This window comes from Natator depressus, chromosome 7 (genome assembly GCF_965152275.1).
Source record: "Natator depressus isolate rNatDep1 chromosome 7, rNatDep2.hap1, whole genome shotgun sequence".
NCBI classification, from domain to species: domain Eukaryota; kingdom Metazoa; phylum Chordata; order Testudines; family Cheloniidae; genus Natator; species Natator depressus.
Window position 1 is genome coordinate 92,674,276 of NC_134240.1, and position 14,939 is coordinate 92,689,214.

The 14,939-nt window shown below is 49.3% G+C and overlaps 1 protein-coding gene across 2 annotated transcripts; it reads right to left on the reverse strand.

Moving 5' to 3' along the window:
- Positions 1 to 30: 30 nt before the first annotated feature.
- CYP26C1 (cytochrome P450 family 26 subfamily C member 1) lies at positions 31 to 14,665 on the reverse strand. 2 transcript variants are annotated; one of them, XM_074960001.1, is made up of 7 exons: positions 14,462 to 14,665; positions 13,755 to 13,979; positions 13,060 to 13,335; positions 8,880 to 9,035; positions 3,112 to 3,253; positions 2,612 to 2,751; positions 31 to 1,224 (listed from the first exon to the last, which is right to left on the reverse strand). In XM_074960001.1, the coding sequence occupies exons 1-7, from the start codon at positions 14,663 to 14,665 to the stop codon at positions 835 to 837; spliced, it is 1,533 nt and encodes a 510-aa protein (XP_074816102.1). In that variant the 3' UTR covers positions 31 to 834. The 2 variants fall into 2 exon arrangements, with proteins under 2 accessions (XP_074816102.1, XP_074816101.1); XM_074960000.1 differs by having other exon boundaries at positions 2,612 to 3,253.
- Between the last annotated feature and the right edge of the window lie 274 nt (positions 14,666 to 14,939).

The window sequence follows — 14,939 nt, forward strand, 5'->3', positions numbered from 1 at the left end:
AGATTGCAGCGACTCCTTAGATTTTTCTCTTTTTAAATATCCATGGAAATTTCTAAAAGGCTATGGCCCAACGTGAAGAACCCCACTCCCCACTTACATGTATCCATGTATCCCATTGGGCATAATTCTTCTGCATGTGGAACAGGAAATTCCAGGCCATCTCTAGCCATGCTCTGTAATGAAAATGTGCTAAAGACAGTTATTTCTCTCTCCCTTCTGCATTTTTCTCTATCCAGTCAGAAGGAAGGGGCCAGGAGGGCTGACCAGGACAACAGCGTGGCTTGGAAGGATGTTCAGTGGATAGGGCGTTCCCCTAAACTTTCAAGAGTCAGGTGAGAGGTAGCAGACAAATCTATGTCCTGGGGGATTCTGTTTTAAAATCTAGAACAGTTGGTTTCTCTCCCCCAGCCAACACCTTTGAAGTTTAAGGAAACTGCATACTTGGATCGTGGACTCTTTCCCTGTGGTTTTGAATCCTCAGTGCAGCTGGGCCCTGATTTTCCCCACCGGGGGGTGCAGTGAGGATGGCACAAACCAAGCCTTTCTAGTGTGACGAAAGGGAGATCTCACCGGAGTTGCTCCTGCATCCGGAGCCCCTCTCCTGTTGCCGTGGTGGGCAGCAGCAGGGCACCGAGAAGGAGGGGATGGGTGGTCTAGGCCCCCTCTCAGCAGCTGGATCCCAGCCCCGCTGCGAAAAGGAAACGGGCCCAGGGGCTCACGTGGCGCTTTCTGTGTCCGGTCGGTACAAATCCTGGTGCTTGTCCCCCTCTGCGGCGGCTTCCCCTCTTCGCCCTGCCCGCAGCCCGCCCCAGCGCCGGAGGCCTGGGCGACGGCTCAAGCTTCCCGGGACCCCTGGCGGCGGGTGCTGGCGCCGCCGGGCTGCAGGGGGTGGAAGAAGAGCTGCAGCCCGTCCACGGGATGCACAATGGGCACAGTCTGCATCTCGGGGAAGCTGGGGGTGGCCAGCTCCCAGCGGGCCGTGCGGACCAGCTCGATGGCCAGCAGCTTGAGGATGGCCTTGGCCAGCTCCTGGCCGATGCAGCTCCTGACCCCACCACCAAAGGGGATGTAATGGAAGCGTCCTGCCCCCTTGTCGTCCTCCTGCCGGGCCGAGCCAAACCGGTCCGGGTCGAAGCTCTCGGGGGGGCTCTGGTACACGGCCGCGGTCTCGTGGGTGTCTCGGATGCTGTACATCACGCTCCAGCCCTTGGGGATCTGGTAGCCCTGCAGGGGAGGCGGGAGAGGACCATCAGCTAAGGGGCAGCTGGCACCGGCGCTGGGGGCCCCTGGCCTTGCTGAGCTGCTCGAGGGAGAATCATAGAATCACAGAATACCAGGGCTGGAAGGGACCTCAGCAGGTCATCTAGTCCAACCCCCTGCTCAGAGCAGGGCCAATCCCCATTTTTTGCCCCAGAGGCTGTGCTGCTGCTGCTAAGGATTGGGGCCCTGGGACCCGTCTCAGAAACGTGCCCGATCTGTGACTCCCCATCACCAGCGATCCGTTCCCTTCGGCCGCCAGAGGGCGACACGCCGCCCTGCCCAGAGCCCCGGACCCAGTTTCCACGGACCTCCGCTAGAAACCAGCTCTGGCTTTCTCCAGGAAGGACGGAGATGCTGGGGTGTTGGGTGGGATGTTTAACTCGATCGGGGCCGGGGTGCCTCCCTCTGGGGGCCCTGGATGCTAAACTAACCACCCTTTCTAATGCGGCAGCTTCGGATAAACGCCCCTGCAGGACACCGGGGTTAATGGAACTAACTTATTGCTCTTCCTCCGTGCAAAACCCTGCTGGAGCGGGAAGGGCACTGGGAGACCAGAATCCTGCTCGCCTCGCTCGGGCCAGTGGTCCAAAGGACACAAACAGGGCTCGTGTGATGACGCCAGCTGGATCCAGGGCCTGTTCCTTCAGCTCTTACTCAGACAAGCAGTCCCACTCCTGTTGTGTTCACTGGGGCTACGGTGCCTGAGCAAGACTTGCTGTCCTATTACTTGTAGAACTGGGCCTGCCGTGCGATTGTGCGGTTCTATACTGCTCTGTTTCCTTGTCATTTCTTGTATTCACGCTGTGATATTGTCACATTTCGGTAGTTGCTGATTTAGTAAACTCAGTATCATTTGATTTTCAGGGAAGCCCAATACATTTTGGGGCCCTATATAAATAAATTACTTTACAAATAAATAACCAAGGATTTGATCTCTAGATGCTTTTATGTTTTCCATTTTCCGTTTTAAGTGGCCAGTTAGCTGTGTGCAACATTCCCCTGTATTCTGTGCTGCTTTCTATAATGTTACAATGCAAAAAACAGATTCGGTGTAAATTTATTTTGCATTCACTCAGGTGTACCTGCAGTTGGCAAAATGTCATATCTTACATCTTAACAAGTGTTTCACACCAAAGATAAACTCGTTCTACAGACAAGTGTTAATAGTCGCACAGCTGCCATTATTAGGAAATCAGCCCTTTGAAATACCCAGAGGTCACTAGAGAGGAAGAAGAAAATGGTGTAAAACTGTCTGATAAGACACGCAGATACACATAATAAATGAACTAAAGCTGCTTGGCTCAAAGCCACACCCTAGTCTTTAAACAATTGCAGAACACAGATAACTTACATCCAGCTCAAAGGTCTGCAGGGCAGTTCTGTAGCCTCCAGAAACGGGCGGCAGCACACGAAGGACCTCCTTAATCACACCGTCCAAGTAGCGCAGACGGCTCAACTTATCCAAGTTCATCTCAGGCTGACAATGACACTCTGCCCCTGGAATCACTGGCCCTGTGGGCACCTCGAACCTGCTGGCCGGCTGGCCGGCTTCTTCTTGCCTGGGGTTTGAATAATGATCTTTTGTATTCAAACTAATTGCTTCTGGTGTCATTCTGGTTAACGTGGGCTCCTTAAGGAGAGGAGGCCGCCGGATAAAACCACCCCCGGCCTCTCCTCCTGCCTTTAGATCAAGTTGCTGACTTTGATTCTTCGGCGTCCCTTCTGGAGTGGAGCGGAGACGCTGCTGAGAGTCACTGTCCTTCCTTTCTTTCTCCAGGACCATCGGTGTACCTTGACAGGATTCAATACATGGGCGGTTCTTTTGGGAGACTGCAGGCGAAAGGCAATGACCCTGCCTATGCAATTCATGGGACACCAGTTCCTGTCTTATTTTTTCTATCGCCGAGGGGTGTTTCAGTAGCAAAAGGATCAGAGACGTGCTGGCACTAGCAGTGGTGAAGAAAGCAGCAAATATCAGCTCAATCGCTGACTCCTGCGAGATAATCAAATGTGACAGTTTTAAATGCATGTGTGTTTTAATCTTCAAATCATACTCCCACCTGTTCCCTATGAGCACAGCTGTCTAGCCCCACGTGGCCTGTCTTCATTTCCATCATTTGAGTGTTTAGAAACTAAAATCTCTTTAACTTTACAGGACTTGCGTTCCTTTGCTAACTGAGCATTATACTGCACGTCTACCACTAATGTAATGGATTGTTTATTCCACTACTCCCTACGAACCTGCAACCATTATCAGTAAAAAGAGAAAGAAGAGGAGTAAGAACCTGGCTGAGAATTTTGTGAGCAAAGGTTATCCTCACACTTAGCCGTAGAGATTTGTCCTCAGATGCACACCGGGGTCTCCGTCTGCCAGACACTACATTTGATATGTACAGATTCTTCCACTTTCTGAGAAAAATAATCTCCCGAATGGCATGTCTTCTACAGTGGTAGTGGTGGATATTGGTCCGGGAGTCCTAGGTTCCGATGCTACCATCTAAAACAGGTAACGTTTGTTCAAATGCCCCCTGAAGTCAATGTGAAGACATCATGTACATGAATAGAACTGGACTCAGGCCAACAGTGAGTAAAAGTAATAAGAAACTTGCTGTGTCATCATAATGTATGTATGTGAACCTCTGCAGATCTGTAGCAAATAGAGAGTTACCTAGACGCAGATGTTTGGCAAATCCCGGATTCTTCGCTTGCCCCAAAGGCAAGGGCATGTCAGAGTCTGTAGATTAACAAACTTTCTTATTGCTCGATGACAATAGTGGAAGATCTAAAATCCTGTCAATGATCTTCGATGGGTTCAAAATCCCCTGAGGCTATCAACCTTTCTCCCATACAGCCACACTGTGCATAGATGTGCCGCCACTTGAACTAAATCGTCTGGGTTGGATTTTGCAAGGTGCTGAGCTAAACATTAAGGGAATTCTCCTACTCGTGTGTGTCAAGTTAAGGGCTTTGCTGGATTGCCTCACCGTGTTCAGCATCTGGCAGAACCAAGCCCTGTATAACAAGTAATGGGACAACCACGGAAGAACTCCAGACACTGTCCCCCGCATGCCTCCTTCTTATGCTATTTAGTGTTGCGTGAAAAACAAGCCAAAGGATCCAATTGCTTCCTAGAAGCAAAAACTGAGGTGTGTTGCAAAGGGAAACAACTGACCCAATTGTCCATACGATGCTTTACAGACAAGTTTGTCACAGTGTGGCTCGGGTAACTCTGCACAAAGCCAAGCCACAGAATGATCCCAGACAATCAAAGCGGAGTATCTGCGCCGACAGTAGGCAAAACATCCATCAGGCATGGATCCTCACAACCGTACAATCAGGGCCTTCTAAGGACCTCCCTTAAAATATTACAGGAAACCAGCCAGGCCCTAGCTAAGTCATGGAAGGTTAAATACTGGAAGTTTCTTAGCTCCCCTTTCTCTTTCCCGCCCATACAGAAATCAAAGGAAAAAGTGCAGGTTTAGGATGTGAACTATGACTATGAAGCCAGCATTCAAAACTATGACCGAAATATTTGACAATAACTATTTTGCCTTTCTGTAACTATGTCTGTCCTAGTTCTGGCTCTCTAATGCACACTCAAGGGACTGCTGTTGCTGTGTATTCACAAGGCTGAGCATCACACCTCCCTGATGTTGTGTAGAATACACACAGTTATGCACAGAATATACACCCAGTTAAGCCTCCCTAATAGCTGCTAAGGTAAAGGGAAAAGAGACGAGTTGGGTGAGGTAATATCTTTTATTGGACCAACTTCTGCCCAGGAGAGAGACAAGCTTTGCAGTTACAACACACCTGCATACCGTGTATCAGGAACTTGGGATTGCCAGAGACTGCCGGTGATGATCTGGAGGCAAAAAGAGGGCAGTAGGTGGTGACCTAAGGGTGGGAATGTCTCCAGGACCAACAGCCCCCTCTCCAGGTGAAAGCCTATAAGAAGGGAAGGGGTGAATCCAAAACACAGCTGTGAAATCCTGGCCCCATTGAAGTCTATCGCAAAACAGGGGGATCTGTCGGTGTGCTGGCTCTCCAGGATGTATAACATGTAACAGAACGGGGGCTGCTTCCCCCCCGCCCTTGTGTGCACATGGCTCCCGTAGACATGAGCAGGAACTGGGCATCCCCGATAACAGAACCTTCGCAGTACTACGGCGTTTGTGCTCGTGACCGCAGTGTCCGGGTTCGCCCACTGCGAAGTTCCACAGGGGAAGCTCCGCGCAGTCACTGCTGCACCGGGGGGATGCTGAGTTCCCCTCTGTGTTAGTCTCTACAATGCTCATATTGAACTGAACATTGTGTCACCGCACAAAGGATGAAAATAAAGCAGTTCGCAGCGAATGAATGCGGCTGGAAAGAACGTCCTGGCGCTAAGATATTTTATTCATCGACAAAGTATTTTATTTATTCTTTTAGAGCCAACCCAATTGGGCGTTTTGTAGACCTCACCTCGCCTCTTATTCAGTCTGGTTCATTATGGAAACAGCCTCAGGAGTATCCTGTTTTCCTTCAAACTTCAGTCTCACCTTTGTTGTGACTTTAACGCAATGGTTTATAGTTTAATCTACTTTAGTGCATTCTCAGAAAGCAAAAGGCCCAATCCCTGCCACCGTGCTATACCCTACGCTGCTATGATAAAGGATGTGCTCTTTCCCCTTTCCGTGGCTTTCGGCTTTTTCTGGTGCTTTCGATAAAACGGTGGGCTTTTTAACCTGGGTTGTTGCAAGTCCTGGTTTTGTAAAGCACATGCTGCATTCATTCCCCGAGTACAATTCCCAGCATCTCGCGGGGGTGGCAAGTGCTCTTTGAAAAGTATTTAAACACAAAGCGAGTCAGGAAATTAGCGTACACTCTCAGAGATGCGTATCCAGTGCTGTAAAGCACCTAAGATTTTTTACCTAGTCAGATCATTCCACTAGATTCATATTCCGCCGTCATTTTATTTTAGTAAAAGGCGCTGCCACATTAGACAGTAACCACAGATTATTTTATAATCCACAGGAAAGTTTCTTTAAATGCATCTGATGTAGGAAGTTTCTAACTGCACCGCCAACAGAAGTGCATATCAATATACTAACCCACGCTGACTCCCTGCCCATCACTGTTATCTAGACTGGGATGAGCTACACCAGCCTCTTAGCTTTGGCTTTATCCGTGGGGGCTCTCCAATTGCTCATATAATTATTTTTTGAATAATATGCATTAGGGATGCCTGGGTATAATCTGGCAAATATTACATTACAGATACCCATGTTTAATTTCACAAATATAGTTATATTCACCTCTTTTGACTAATGTCACATATACCTCTTCTAATCACAGCTAGCTGCTCCTGGAGAATATTGTTGAGCATTATTTACAAATTAGCGCTTTCTTTTTGTCCAATAGTTTAGCTTTTCTTAAACATCGAGATCGAATTTATTTGGTCACTTTAATTAATCTCTAAAATAGATTATTCTCCTAGTAAACTAGTTATACAATGTACAACTGCTGCGCTACACAACCCGTGGCAAACACCCTCTTTTACTCAGGAGAAAAGTAGTTTGTAGTTCCCTGTTTGCAGATTGGATTTCCCTTCATGGAGTTCCACATAGGATAGGCTTTGAACAACAAACAAATAAACCAACCAAACCTCTTCATCAGGAGAGCATTGTCCCATTTTAAATGCCGGGAAAGTGAACCACAGAGAGGTGAATGGGAAGTCACAGAACCCACATCTCCTGGATACCAGTCCAGTGGTTTATCTACTCGGCCACGCTGCCTCCCCACAAAGAATCCTGCCCCCTGGCTCAGAGCCAAACGGTGCTCTTTTTGTGACGCGCTCAAGTGAGAAGATGCCAGGAATGGGGAAGACTGGAGAGGAAAAGACCCCCTAATGGTTCCTTCTCCTGCCGACGCAGGATTGTTGGAATGGGCCTGTGGTGTAAGGTCTCTGGGACTTAATGTGCCATGATGTTGTTGTTTTGTAGCATAAGCTAAACTGATGCAGCGGGGTGTTCTGTCGCTGTCCATTTTGCTGCCTACACTAAACGCCTAAGAATCCCAGGAAATGCATAAGGACTTTTACCGCTATTAGGAGGGATGCCAACAAACAGGGATGAGTTTCCATGTGGAGACAATGCAATTCTGTCCACACAATTCCAGATTTTCAGAAGCAAAGATTCAGAACCTTTAGGAAAACAGGTCACCTGCTCCTAGGAGATAAAGATCTGGGGTGAAATCCTGACCCCGCGGGAGTTCATAGGAGTTTGGAATCAACTGAGCCACGATTTCATCCCGGAGGAAGCTAAGCAGCATAGTTTTTACCATACAAGTTAATAGTATCTTATACCCTGAAACTGGCTTCACATATGCTTGGAAAAGAAGGTGACTTGGAAGGCGGTCAATATTTTGGCAGTTCTGCCAATATGGCAGCCAAACATGCCTGTTTTTTGGAAGCCCAGGGCAATAAGGATAGAAGCTGATTCTCAGCCGGAGAAGAGAAAAATAGGTTTTACAGTAAGTCCTGATTTTGGATTGATATCTCCATATGATATCTTAAAACTCAAAATTATAAATATACTTCAATCAGCTACTGCACACGCTCAAAATTATCCCCGAACTGCATAAACACTAGTTCCGATTTTTATATATGATACCAACAGTCACACCCAGAATAGCCTGGTGGTAGGCACTGACTCAATACTAAAGACAAATACTTTCTCAATTCTTTCTTTCAATTGGGAGCTTTGCCTGAGTAAGAACGATAGGATTTGACTTAAATCATGGTGCTGTCTCATGTTCACTATTCCATAGAGCAGATCCACATTCTGAGTAATATAATTAACCAGCTGGTCCTAGGGAATGACCCAGAGTCCATCATTCCATCTCAGGAGTCATTCTGACATATTGTTTCAAAGATTTCTATGTTTACTGCCCCTGGAACACAGTGGCATGATCCATAGGCCCCGCTGCAATAGGCATGGAAGTCTGTGAGGACTGCACAATCGGGTCTATCATATCAAAGACAATATTTTTAAGTGTATTGAGAATACATGGATACGCAAGGAGCCCCATCGGAGCTGCACAAACCTAGCGGTATTCTAGTAAAACCAGGCAGATGCCTGGAAGAAAAGCCAAGAGGATAAGGTAGGAGGGCAAAAGAGGCATTTATTTACTTTTAAAATATTAACTCAGTTCAAATGCAAAGCAATTTAACCATGAAAAGGATGTCTGTAGGGCTGGCACACTCTTCCTAAGTGTCCGCCTCACCTGCTGTCTGCTGAGGCTTGGGAACTGGTGAGATGCTACAAAGCTCACCTTTCTCTGCTCAACATCTACCTTAAGTGTTGGGTGTCCAATCCCTCTTTCAACATCCTTGCATTTCTATGGGGTTTGGGGTTTTTTTTCCCAGACCCTTATTTCATCGCGGTGGACAAGCGATGTTTAGTGCCCAGGGGCACTTAAGGTGAGGAAGACGGTTAACTACAAGCTTTGTTATTGTTTGTGATGGATTCTCCCAGAGTGGGTAAAACAAAGGCGGAGGCCAGCAGATATCAGGTGCCCCCCAAGCAAACTGCTTTAAAGACAGTTAGAAACAAAACAGCAAAGGAGATTCTCTTTACCTTCAGCTCCTGCATGGTGAATTCTTTGCCATGCTCCTTGGCACTGTTTATTAAGAAATCCAGAGCATCACCATGACCTTCCGAGTTTTTTCTTTGTAGTTTTTCCATTATGGCTTTCTCCATGTACTCATGTAACATATTCCGGGCTTTGATCCCCTGCGAAGAGTCAGACATGGTTGTTCAGAGACTGTCCAACCCAGCCATAGTGAAGCACTGTAAGAAAAAACCCAGAAAAAGACCCTACCCAGGATGAATAGCACTCAAGGACCCCAAGAATCCTATCCCTCTTATTCTAATACCAATAGCTCAAATCCACTCTCCTTTTGTGCTCTGAGTGGTGCTTCAATCTGACACCTCGCAATTAAAAGACTAGGAAGGACAAATTCATTTGTCTATGCTAGAGACACAAAGTGGGTGAGGTAATATCTTTTATTGGACCAATTTTTGTTGGTGAGAGAGTCCAGCTTCAGAGCCACACAGAGCTTTTCTTCAGGTCTGGGTTTGTCTTTATTGGAACTACTTGGTACTGGGCAGATAGACTGTTGGGAATTGGCTAATTTCTCCCTGTGCTGTTCCAACACACCCTGTAAAGGGTAGTACTGCCCAAGGAACACTTTGGGGGCGGGGAAAGGGAAGCAGTGAAGTTAGAGGGCTGATGCCACAGTGACCTCTTGATGACTCCCATGAACAAACTCAGCTTCTGCTATGTCCAAAAGAGGCTCTCTGGTACCTGGATAAGAGAGGATGACTTGACAAGCCTACCCCAGTCTAATGTTGGCCTCCAGAAACTTTCAGGGGCTTTTCAAAGGCAGTGACAAAGGGGTTCGCTATTCCAGATAAGTATACTAGCTAAATATGTGATAATCACACCCAATTGGTTGTGTGTAAATGTATCTGTCAGAAGGCTGCATTTCCATTAAAGTAACCCTCCATGCAACCAAACATCTAATAGGATATGGAAGAGTCAGCTCCGAAGCTGTCACTATATGAAATGGAAGTGCATTTGGAATGCAAGGTGTGTGGTTCTGTAACAAGAAGCCTGTCTCGTGTGGGCCTCATCCTACTAGAGATCACCCTACTGCAGAAGACCAGAGGCAGGATAATCTAACCTGAAAGAAATCCATGCACAGATTTGCTAGGATTATATTATAATAGAGTCATATACAGGAGGTCAGACTAGATGAGCTGGTGGTCCCTTCTGGCATTAAACACTATGACTCCATAATGATATGGTCCCAGGCCACCAACACCACCCAGCACCTGCACAGTAAACAGAACAACCAAAATTAGACCAAAGTATTATAGCCAAGGTTGCTCTACTCTTCCCATTACAAGACCCTGTTTATATGCATATAGCTTTGCCAAACTTAAACTGTTGGGATGAAATTTTTTCCATGTCAGGTGTCTGCATCAGGCTGAAGTATTTTAGCAATTTTTGGCCCAAATGGTTCAGCCTTTTCCATGAATGACACTAGTGAAAAATATGTTGTTTTACCTATGTTAAAAGATTATGGCAATCTTGAAGAGTCTCTAGCTCCCACAGGGATTTGGTGCAGGGATGAGAAATTTGTCAGGGCGTGCCCTTTATGTCAGGAATGAGCCATCCCTGTGAAAATTCACCCACATTTGGACAAGTTATAAGCCTTTGACTCTTGCTAGATCTTGACAGTTAAAAACTCTGGAAATTCCATCTGCTCTGGGCATGCTCCAGCTTGGGGCTGCAGGGAGCTGAGATGACTTCAACTGAAATTGTAACTCTGGGCTGCTGCAGGCCATGCCAGAGTCAGGCACTGGAACTGAAAGCACAAGAACTATCTTTCCTATGCTCTTCATGCCCTGTCCCCCCTGCAGGCATCAAGATAGCATATAAGGGGAAGCAGCCTGATTTGAACGCAGAGGGGACAAAAGCCAGATGGGGAGTAGATTAGAAGGAGGCTTTGAAGAGAAAACACAGGACTGAGACTGAAGGCTGTCCCGAAGGGAAGAGAGGAGAGGATAAACTGGGACTAGGTGTTGAGATGTGGGAGACTGGGACTAATTGGACAAAGAGACTAGGACTCGCAGCTGGGTGGGGTAAGATGGACTGGGAGCTGGATGGGATGCGGGGTGGATGGTTCATAGGTTTTAAGGCCAGAAGGAACCATTAGATCTAATGTGACCTCAGAGGAGACTGTGACTAGCTGGACAAGGAAAATGGGAACCAATGGAATGTGGGGAAGGACATGAGGAAAGGAAAGACAGATCTGAGAAGGAATCAGTGTGCTGGGGGAAAACTGGGATTGGCTGAACAAACAGACTGGGACAAAGAGCCTGGGCAGGGAGAGAAGACTGGACCAGGAGCCAGGGGAATTGGGACTGGCTGGGAGTTGGCCAAGTACACTGGGGATAAGGAGCCACAGGGCCTGGGTGAACTGGGCCTGGCTGGGCAAGGAGGTTGGGAATGGAGGGGATATTGGGAGTAGAAGGGGACAGGGTAGAAAGGATAAAGCTTGTGGGGTGGGGGAGGAGGGAAGAGGCAGAGGAGTCTGTGCCCACTAGACACACTCCCCTCCAGTACCTAAAATTGGAACCCAAGATTCCTGAATCTCACCATTCCTTTGCTGTCAGCAAATATCTCTGAAACCCACTGGCAAAGTGAGTGTCTCCTGCTCCTCTAGTGCTAGTCTACATAGAGAATGATCAGTTATTCTGTTAGCTCATGTGGCAGAGGTCTGTTGGGTAGATCTAAAGGTTCCCACCCTGTTGATGACCCATCTGAATGTCAATATGATGCCACATGACAGAAGTTCTGTTTTTTCCATTTGTTTTCAAACTCCTAGGAAATTACACACAAAAAATTGTGTGTAATGCACACACCCAAGAAATCATCCAATGTAATCAAATCTACAGATGAAGCTCCCTATAGTGATAGGCTCAAGAAACTCTATCTATTTAGCTTAACAAAGAGAAGGTGAAGGGGTGAACTGATTACTGCTTGTAAGCTCCTACATGGGGAACAAATATTTAATAATGGGCTCTTCAGAGAAAGGTATATAACACAATCCAATGGAAGCTGAAGCTAGACACATTCACGAGGGAAATAAGGCCTATATTTTTAATGGTGAGAGTGATTAGCCCTTGAAACAATTTACCAAGGGTTCTGGTGGATTTTCTGTCACTGAACACTTTTAAATCAAGATAGGATGTTTTTCTAAAAGATCTGCTCAGGGTATTATTTGGGGGGAAGTTTTATGTCCTGTGCTATACAAGAGGTCAGAGTAGAAGGTCACAATGGTCCCTTCGGTCCTTTCTAGCCCTCTCCCACCTCATAACCCACAGAACTACAGCACAAACAAGTCAACAGACTATACACTATTCAGGTAATAAATAGATGTTAGCAAGGACTATCTCAGCCAAAGGAAGTGGCATTCTCTGAACCAGCACACAGGTGCGGAGAACTCGTGTGCTCCCGATGTACCATGATAATAGCAAAGCCAATAATTTGTGGAAAGGAATTGGACAGATCACTATCCTGCTGAGAATATTGCATCACAGAACTGAAATTTACTCCAGGGAAAACTCTAGATGTAACATGCTTAGCAATCAAACATTATATAAGAATAAATTGAAGCCAACAACACAGAGAGGTGCTGGAAGTAAATATATAGAAAAACAAACAAACAAAAAGAAATGGCTAGGAGGAGGAGTAATTAGAGAATAGTCTGTAATAAGAGAACAATCCGATACTATAAGAAACCAGTGCAAAAGAAATGGGGCAAAATCTAACTGATCACTGCAACTAATACAGCAATGAAACCTGTTTAAACGTGACTCGTTACCCACTCAGGGACATGTCAGGGGTAAGATATCCAAAGAGGGAATTCCTGAGGGGACGGGAGGACGGGGAGAAGGCGATTCACTGTATTTTAAAATGGCAATAGCGATCCACCTTTCATTACGAAAGCTAGAACACATGCATGGACCCTTATGGGGCAGGGTAAGAATGAGTGGTGGACTTTCATGGCTCTGTTATTTACAGTTCTCTTTAACTTCCTGGAGACCAGCCTTGGCTTTGTTGGCTACTTTGGCGCTGGACTTTTATTTTTTTAAAGCAATGCAGCCTATATTCGGTAGGTTGCAAAAAGACAGAGCAGAGGGAAGCAAAGCGGAGCGAGTCAGGCATGTAACCCGGCAACAGTACCTTGCGCAGCCCACTGAACGGTATGTTCAGGGGCAAGGAGAACAGGTTCTCCACCAGCTGCTCAAAAGTTTTGGCCAGGTCCTTAAACTGCTTTTCTTCCAGGCTGAGGCCCAGCAGAACCCGAGCTGCAACGCGGAAAGTCAAAGTTTTAGCGGAGGAATAAACCGCGATGGAGCCAGGCTCCCTGCACCAGCCCCGCAGCTCCCAGCTCACGACCTTCTGGATCCCAGGGAGGTAGCTCTCCAGGGCAGCGCGGCTGAAGACTCGAGCCAGGATCTAGGGAGAGGGGAGGGAAGAGAGTTAAGGCTGGTGGTGCTGCTGGCACTGTCTCCGACCTGCAGCTGCACAGCCAGGGGAACTGGGGCTACCCACTTGGCAGCCGCCGCCAATTGGCTTCCTGCTGGACCGAGCTGCCGGCTCAGTGACAAGAGCCTGGCCACGAGGCAACGTCGGCTTCGCAGGCTGCAGAGGGGTGAATTACAACCGCCTTCCCTGGACCCTAGGCCTCCGCCCCTCTCACACAGCCCCTCGCTGCCTGCCCCCCACCCCCCGCAACGACAGAGGAGTTTTACACACGGCTCCAAACGCCACCCTCCCAGGTCAAAATCCCCCGGGCACGCGCGTGTCAGCAGCTCTGCGCCGGTCCTTGCCCTGGCCGCCTCCCCACCCGAGCGCAGGGTCGCTGCGGAGCGCACCTTCCTCCTGTGCCGGTGCAGCTCGCCGGTGGAGTTGAGCAGGGTGTTGGAGCCCAGGATGATCTGGGTGCTCTGGGGCCACTGGGTGCTGACCAGGCTGTGCTCCCCCAGCAGGATCTTGCGGACGTTCTCCGCCCCGGTCACTCGGATGACGGGCTTGCCCAGCAGGTGGGTCTTGAACACGTGGCCGTACTTCTCCCGGCGGGAGCTGTGGAAGCTGGAGCCCTGCAATCAGCCGGCAGGTCAAGCGGGGAGCCACCACCGGGGCCGCGCGCTAGCTGGCGCGGGTCCGAGGGGCGCCGGGCAAGGCTCGGATCCCGCCAGCCCGACCCCGGGGACAGACCCGGCCGCGCTCAGCGTTGCTGGCTGCGGAGCCCCCTCGCCCCATACAGGTCCGCGGCTCCTCGGGAGCAGGAGGGGAGCTCGCTGCGCGGAGCCTGGCGACCTCCGCCGCGAAGCCTGCAGGGCGGGGGGAGCCCAGCTCCGGGGCCCACGTGGCTCAGGAATGAAACGCATTTAAATCCCTCCCTCACGTTTTAGTTAGTTCTGGGCGTCCCAGGAGCAGCCTGATCCTAGGGGCTTGGGGTCGGAAGGGAGGGGGTGGTGAGCCACCTCCCGCCCGCTCCCAGCAGTCACCTGGCCTAGCAGCCCGGAGACTGCCCGCAGCCCCCGCCGCAGGGGGACACGTGCTCGCGTCCATATTTTACCTGGACTAGCCAGTGCAGGGTCTCCCCGAAGAATGGCCACCCCATGGAGCCTTTGGGGAGGGGCAGAGCGCTGCCCCGGTCCCTGCTCAGAGTCCACCTGAGAGTCCACAAGTGCCGGGCCACGGTGAGGAGCAGCCCCAGGGCCAGCACGGCGGTGAGCGCAGCTTCGAGCCAGGACAACGCGCTGATCCCCGCCAGCAACATCTTCGGCTCCCGGCCGCGGCTGCCGCAGCCGGATGCCCTGCGTCGCTTGTCCCCCGGCAAAGCACCTCTGCAGCGGGCTGGGAGAGCAGCGGACTAGGCTGTCGGGAGGGAAGGAACAAGACAGGCAAGCCCTCGATTTCACAGTGCCTGGAAAAGCCCCACGACAGCGCGCGTGGCTTGGGAGCCGTTCAGGGTTTGCAGAAAGGTGCCCACGCTCCGTCCCTGCCCCTCTCGGCTGCCGCCTGGGCTACGTGCCCTCGAGCGGGTGAGTGGC